We start from the raw sequence: 7,256 nt of genomic DNA on the forward strand, positions 1-7,256 counted from the left end.
AGCCCGAAACAGATAGCTACACAAATATTCTCAACATAAGAAAATTGGATAGGCTGCAAACACAAAATCAATCAAATAATTACAATAGTAATCAAAAGTGTCCGTTAATACACATCCCCATACTGCCACAGCAATCCCTCATACTGAGCATGTAAGGCAAGGCAAGGCAGTGTGGAGTCTGGGAGGTTGTGGCGTTTCCCTACCTTACCTTAGGTCTCCACCAGAGGGAGCACCGGAGCTCAGAAGCTGCTGTTCTCCACTAGAGGGCAGTGTCTGCAGGTCTGCTTCTGGACACATGAGGTGGCACTCAGTCCTTTTGACGCCTGAGTGTTTGTCCTTGTTGCAACTCAGAGCCCTCTGCCATTCCTCTCTTGTGTTTCATGTCTCTCAGAACTGTTTCGATTGGCCTCTCTAAATTGAATGTGTGGGTGTGTGTGTGTGTGTGTGTGTGTGTTTGTTTGTCTCTGCTGGAGATAAGCACCAGCCCCCCGCCCTCTCACCACCCTGCAACGGTACTTGCCAAGCAAAAACGACCAAAACTGATCATTTCCTAATAGAAAACAAAACAAAACACGAAAGACAGAATTTATTCAAAAAGACAGTTACAGCTACTTCTGAATTTGCAACTTTATGCTTGTATCTATGAGAAGACCAGCTTAATTACCATACAGGGAGGAAATGAAATAGAAAGAAAAGAACACATAGCCTCCATGCATGTTGGAGCAACACCTGGGTCCTGCATGCTGCAAGCCTTAAATGGACGTCATTTGCTGTCTCAGATGTGCCTCACTTCTGTCGTCTTTAGGAAACAGGTTGCAGAAGGTCCCTCAAGGATTTTAAATTCTCCAATGCCGGTGCCCTCAGATCCTGTAGCTCTTCTCTTTTAGTAAACAAAGCTGAAGCAGAATCTGTTACACAGTTGATTCATAACTGTGCACACTGCATTCTGTGCCAAAACAAAACGACAAGAACCAAGAGGCGGTGGGAATCAGGGGCCAGAAAAACCTGAATGTAAGCAAGACACGATATCGCTAAAATGCAAATGTGACGGCAGAGAAGGCTGTCTGCCACGTCCGAGCTTCAGTTCCCTCTGTGGGTGCTGTAGGAGAAGGGGCTCATCAGCAGAGGGAGATTAAACTTCTGTGCTGGGTTCTGGATGGTGAACACAGTCTGAAAAAAAAATCAGAAGCACAAAGTAGAGGAACAAACCATGAATTATAAGATCACTTAGTCAGCTCTGTACAAACAAACCTCATATTGACCTGGTTCTTAAAAGGTGTTATGTATTTTCCAGTCACATGGTGCCATTTTATAGCACAGTCATGTAACTATGCTACCTTTGGTTGTTATAAAGATGCTCTGTCTCTTTAAGGAGCTCCCATCATTGTGATGACTGCCTTCAGCACATCATCGCAACAATGTTTGTCTATTGAGCTGTCTACAACCGTCCTTAGGAGCTCAGAGGACTCACAGTTCCACCAAGTGGAACTGCTGGTGTTTGCTAATTGCTGCTGCCGCTAGTCTGAAGGAGCCGAGTGTGTAAAGCGTGGAGGAGGGGCTGCTCTGTGAGGCTGGAGCTGGACTGCAGCTCCAAGGATGAGCTTTGTGTCTACAGTAGGTTCATCTGTCTGATGATGTAATTTTTAAATATCAAATGATTGATGTTTTGATCAATTACTCCGTACTTGAGTCACCTTTATTCCAAATACTTTTTTACACTATGTGAGTAATTACTTGGTTGACTACTTTTTACTTTTACTTGAGTGAAAATATGTTGGCGTATTGCTACTCTTACTTGAGATACGTTTGGGTACTCTATCCACCTCAGCTTAGTACAGATCAAGGTTTTGGGTGGCAGTAACAAAAGTCACGATGAAGAAAAATACTGAGGCAGAAGTTAAAAAGAAAAGTGTGTAAACAAGCAGAACATGGGAGGCAGAAGCAGAACTTTAGTTTCACTTTCAATCAGAGGTTTAAAAGTGGCTAAACAATCATGTTTCTGACATTAAGAGCAAAAACAGCAGGCCTGTTGTATGACTGCTGACTGCCTATCGCTCCTGAACACACATAGACACACACACACGCCTGCAAACACCCCCCCACACACACACATCCAGAAGACTGGGCAAGCTTAACATGGCTTCACTTCTGGTATCGTGCTCTCCAGAATCGCCCATCTTTAGAAAAATCTTGTCTATTTTACTCCTGAATTATTACGAGTAGTAAATTCTTCTAGTCAACTGGGCAAATTTTCTCAGGCCCTCTATTAGTAAATCTGCCAAAAAAAAAAGAAAGAAATAAAAACACCACTCAGCCTTAATTGTTGATTATTGTATTGGTCTCTGTTCAAAAACAAAAAGCATTTAGGCAACAGAGACGGTTGCCACAGTTCTTCTGAGTCTTGAGATTCGTTGCTTTTGGCAGTAAGAAGTTGGTCAGATCCCCAGTCAAACACTGGGGATCTGACCTCTGACCTCTGAGTAGTTCAGGCTTTAAACAGTCTTTGAACAGTTTTCTAAGCACACTCACAAAGTCGCAGAATCCTCAATGCTCATCAAGACAAAACACTGAAAACTCAGAACTTCTGTGATTAAAATCAATCCTGTCTGGTTTCACAACCAGGAGAGGTCAAACAGTTCCATGAGTAATTTCCTCCCAGCATGCTCTGACCTTACCATGTCCTCTTGATGAAGTTATCGGTCACATGTTGAAAGGTCAGCGTGTCATTCTCTTGGTTGTGGCAATTTATTCTACAGACAGAACTGTATGCAGGGAGTTGAATACTTATTTTCCCATTAAATATAAAAACACAAAATTTATACCACAGCAGCTCATCCAAAATGCTGCTACTAGACTGCCGACCAGAACAGAACACGGTCGTCCTGTTTGTGCCTAGATGAATTTTAGAGTCAACCCTAAAACCCTCAGCATTGAGTTAATAAGCCATCAACTCAATGCTGCCAGGCTGAGAACAAAGCAACATGATGCAACATTTAGTTTCTGCTCTGGAATCAACTCCCTGAAATCAAAAGATCTGCTGATTTTTTAAAAATCTAGATTGAAATGAGAATTTTTTTTTTTTTTAGTTTAAAGCAGTTTTACAGACTTGGCCAAATTCTATTTACACTGGTTTTTTTAAACAAGGATTTTCTTTATCATTGTAAACTTGAATTTTATTGCTATTCTTTTTAAGATTTCATCTTTATTGCTGCTCTCTCAGTGGATGAAGAGCTGCTTTCAGGAGGGTTAAGTTGTGTATTTGATATGATTTTGCCATCAGGTCTTAATCCATAGTTTTGTAGCAGGATTTGGGTGTCAGCAATATGGCAAAAGTGTGAGGATGTAGATTTTGTGTGTCTGTTTCCAGTTAGTTTTGTCCCTGTGTCGTCTTTGATTCCAGCTGTCTCTTGTTTCCCTTGATTATCTCCCTGTGTATTTAATCCCACCCGTTTCCCCTGCTGGCTCCCAGATCCTAGTCATTAGTCGTGTCTCATTGTCTAGATTCTGTTCCAGAGTGTCTTAGTTTCCCCAGCTTCTTTGTTCACCTGTGCTGCCTGGATTTCTGATCTCTTGTTCATTAAAATCATCACTTTCTACTTCAACCTGGGTCCAACCGCATCAATCCTCACCACCGTCAACCTCAACTCATGACAAAAAGTTTTAATTCAGGCTGCCCTTTAACACAATTGTAAATAAATTGTAAATAAAATTGAATATATATATATATATATATATATATATATATATATATATATATATATATATATTTGCTGAGAAATGCCTGGTTCCAAGTTTATTCTGAATTACAAGTGAGTAATATGAATCTCATTGGATCTCACCTCTACATAGGGGTAGAATGACGTCTTTCCCAGTCGCTCCCAATATAAACCGGTCTCAAAACGCAGCTTGTACATGCCGGGGACGAACGCTTCCTGACTGATCAGTCCTGGGCAGCAGCCGTCTTCATTTGTTGTCCTGAAAGATGAGATGGAAATCTCAAGTAAAATCATTTCTAACACCAGGTGTGTTAGAAATGTCAAAGAAAACGGAGTAAATGGAGTAACAAAGAAAAATTAAACTCATTTTCAAGGAGGGATAAACACAATAAAATCCTACCCAACACCGATCATGGTCCAAATCATCAGGTTGGTGTCAAGTCGATGCAAGCTCAGGGCGATCTTGGCGCCGGGGACGCCGTCACTTGTGTTCACCACGCAAGTGGTCAGAGGGCTGGACTGTGCTCCTGCCATGTTCTGATGGAAACATGTGGCCAGGTCCGTTCTTCTTCAAACTATTGGTACATGAAGTCAAGTCTCATGTATTTGTAAAGTGCATTTCAGCAACGAGGTAGTTCAAAGTGCTTTTACATGACAAAAACGTAATAAGCAGTTATGAAAGAAGAAACAAACATTACATTTGACCAAATACTGTCATCAGTTATAATTAATCAAAGGCAACTCTGAACAAATGAGCTTTGATTCAAAGGAAACTCAGTGTTTCAGCTGTTTTTGCAGTTTTCTGTAAATTTGTTACAGATTAGAAAAGCATAAGAACTGAAAGCTGCTTCTCCATGTTTGGTTCTGGTTCTGTGGATGCAGAGCAGAACCAGAAATTTCTGACCAGGGTTAAAAATTTGGATTCTCCTTGTCAAATGTAAATGGCATCTGAACATAAGTTTGGACATTAACATCGAAAAAGCAGCAGAGTTAGATAAAAATGCAACCTCAGACAAAAATCAAACAGGAGTTAAATGCATGCTCATCTTCACTACTTATTAATGGGACATTAGCAAACCTCTGACATAGTATTATTTCTGGACGTTCCAGTGACTTATAAGGTTTAAACTACAATAAACATTTCCAAATTCAAAATGTTATGGGCTGCAACAGAAGTCTTACCTGTGAGCAAACTTCCTCTCTGCAGCAGCAATTTCTATGTGATCCCAGAAGACATCACACCATTGGTGTAATGAATTACCCCTCGCCTGCTGCTTGCAGACACAAAGCATAAATAGCAAACAGTCCTGGTGTCAAAGGTTGTCCTGAGTCTCATGAATCATTATAACCAGCCTAAAGAGTACAGATTTCCCCCCGTCAGCAAGGCAGGATCCACTTGTCAGTTAAGACTTTTCAAATCTGCCTACAGATAAAGTCTGATGTAATTTAAGCACCACCAAGCAAATATTACAGTGTACACGATAATGACTGGTTTTCTTTTTTTTTCTTCTCTGAAGTGAAAAAAAAACATTTCACAGCCGGACTGTGAGAGTTGAGTTTTCTTTTACAAAAGTCTTCTCGGTTTCTATGCTCATTGTAAATAGTTAGAAATGTCATGATTACAGTTTTGGGAACTGAAATGTTCCAGCCAAGATCTTATCCCTTTTTTGGTCTGTTGTAACTCAAATTAAAAAACTGCTCACACCAGACTTGGTGTGCCTAAAAAAAAATAAGCAAAAATTCTTAAGAAAACATTTAAATATGTTTGATGTCTCATTGTTCCTTTTTTTTTTTTATATCATTACTAAGGGTTGCTCTTTGCTTTGGATCATCAGTCGCTTTTCCTCTCTGTGCTGCTGTTGCTCCTGTTATCATGCATTTCCACTATCAGATTTCCCAGCCTCTTGTGTTGCAGTTTGACTAAACATTTTCTAATTAAGACAGGTTTAGGCAGCAGCTGTTGGGTTCAGGCTACCGAAGACAAACGTTTGTTTCGATGACAAAACATTTCGTATGTAAAAAGTGACTGTTATCAAAAAATGTAAATACATTTTAAGTTGTTTATTTTTTTTCATGGAAACTACATTTACATCACCACAGGTACCACAGGATCCCCATTTGTGAAAATGTTGTTATTCTTCTGAGTATGTAGGCTTCATACTCTCCTAATTTCCTGAAAAACATGATGGCAATTTCCCCAGTCGTATAACCATAAAATGTGCTCAGTGAGTCTTAAACCCAGAAACTGAACGCAGCTGAGAAAACATCATGAAAGAAGCCTGATTAAAAAAAAAAAATGTGATAAGGAACTACTGGCTACTCCAAAGGTATAACTTCATGATTTTTAATCTGAGAGATCAAGAGTTAATGTGATAAATGTTGCTGCCATTTTTTTATTTTTTGGAATCCAGTTGGTACTTTTGTTGCAAGAAAACAAAGTACCAAACAAAATGAGACAATTTATTGTGTTTAATCTAAAACCAGGTCAATTATGATTGAATCCAATTCAAAGTAATTCGGTTTATGTCAACATACCAGGCTGCTTTGGTATTTCTGTCTTTGCTTTTCTACTTTCTTGTTCCATTGTGATCAACTTTAGCTGCTGTTCGGTCTTTTAGCGTCGATCCTGCTTTTCTTAGTTGTTGCTTATTTATTGAGGTTATTTGATGTGTTTAGTTCTCTCAGCCTGCCTTCTGCTCTCTCCCACAGCTCCATCCAGTTTAAGCTGCTTTACTGAGAACTGCACGTCACATGAACTGACTGGTTCATCAGAACCGAATCATCGTGTCTATTTTATCTAAGGGAGCCTTACTGCCCTCTGGTGGGTGTAGCTCAAATAACATCCAGGACATTTCCCTTTATTCAAACACTAAACTTAACAAAGTTTTTAGATGTAGATGATACAATACAAAATCAATGAAAGTATTACAATTTAAATTAGTCTACAAATTGTAATTTAGGCAAATTCATTTCTATCTTTTTTATTTTTCATTAGGAATCATGCATAATTCTGGAGACTCTACATCCCCCTTCTAAAGCACCTGGCCGAAACGTTTGAAAAATAAATAAATAAATAAAAACAGTAAGAATTTTTATTTTTATAAAACTACAGAATTTATATCTGAGTCCTGTACCAGCGAGGATACGAAGGATACGAAGCTGAAGTTGATTTCCAATTCCAGCTTCCGATTCGGGAAATGGCTAATTTTTCACTACCTTCCGCATCTTTAATCGACTCCAGTTTAAAAACTACAACACCTAGACACTTCAAAACCCTGGACTGGATTATTCTGCTCTAATAGCAGAATATTTAAAACCATGTTTTTGATTTGTGAAACTTTTTTCTGATTTATAATTTGCATAGTAAAGTTTCCATGATAAAATGACAAATTTGGTTTTCACCCTCGTCTGTTTGTGCAGCTGACCATTTTGACCATTTTATTTTTTACTACGAAATCAACTAAATAAAAGCAAGCTAAATAAAATCCGGAGTTTCGGAGTGTGACGTCACGTGCACAGCGTCTCCGTTTTTGCAGTGTT

The 7,256-nt window shown here is 39.2% G+C and overlaps 1 protein-coding gene across 1 annotated transcript; it reads right to left on the reverse strand.

Moving 5' to 3' along the window:
• Window positions 1–571: 571 nt before the first annotated feature.
• LOC116711286 (5-hydroxyisourate hydrolase-like) lies at window positions 572–6,950 on the reverse strand. The gene is made up of 4 exons (XM_032550675.1): window positions 4,899–6,950; window positions 4,117–4,253; window positions 3,840–3,975; window positions 572–1,170 (listed from the first exon to the last, which is right to left on the reverse strand). Exons 2-4 carry the CDS (start codon window positions 4,248–4,250, stop codon window positions 1,081–1,083), a joined length of 360 nt encoding a protein of 119 aa, XP_032406566.1. The 5' UTR covers window positions 4,251–4,253; window positions 4,899–6,950; the 3' UTR covers window positions 572–1,080.
• Between the last annotated feature and the right edge of the window lie 306 nt (window positions 6,951–7,256).

This window comes from Xiphophorus hellerii, chromosome 2 (assembly GCF_003331165.1).
Source record: "Xiphophorus hellerii strain 12219 chromosome 2, Xiphophorus_hellerii-4.1, whole genome shotgun sequence".
Classification (NCBI taxonomy): Eukaryota; Metazoa; Chordata; class Actinopteri; order Cyprinodontiformes; family Poeciliidae; genus Xiphophorus; species Xiphophorus hellerii.

Bases quoted from the DNA above. Each gene is read 5' to 3' on its own strand.
- LOC116711286 (XM_032550675.1), bottom strand. From the start codon at position 4,250: ATGGCAGGAGCACAGTCCAGCCCTCTGACCACTTGCGTGGTGAACACA. The intron at 3,976-4,116 runs GTAGGATTTTAT...CTCATCTTTCAG, and splicing joins TGGACCATGATCGGTGTTGG to GACAACAAATGAAGACGGCT. The intron at 1,171-3,839 runs GTGAGATCCAAT...TTTTTTTTTCAG, and splicing joins CATTCTACCCCTATGTAGAG to ACTGTGTTCACCATCCAGAA.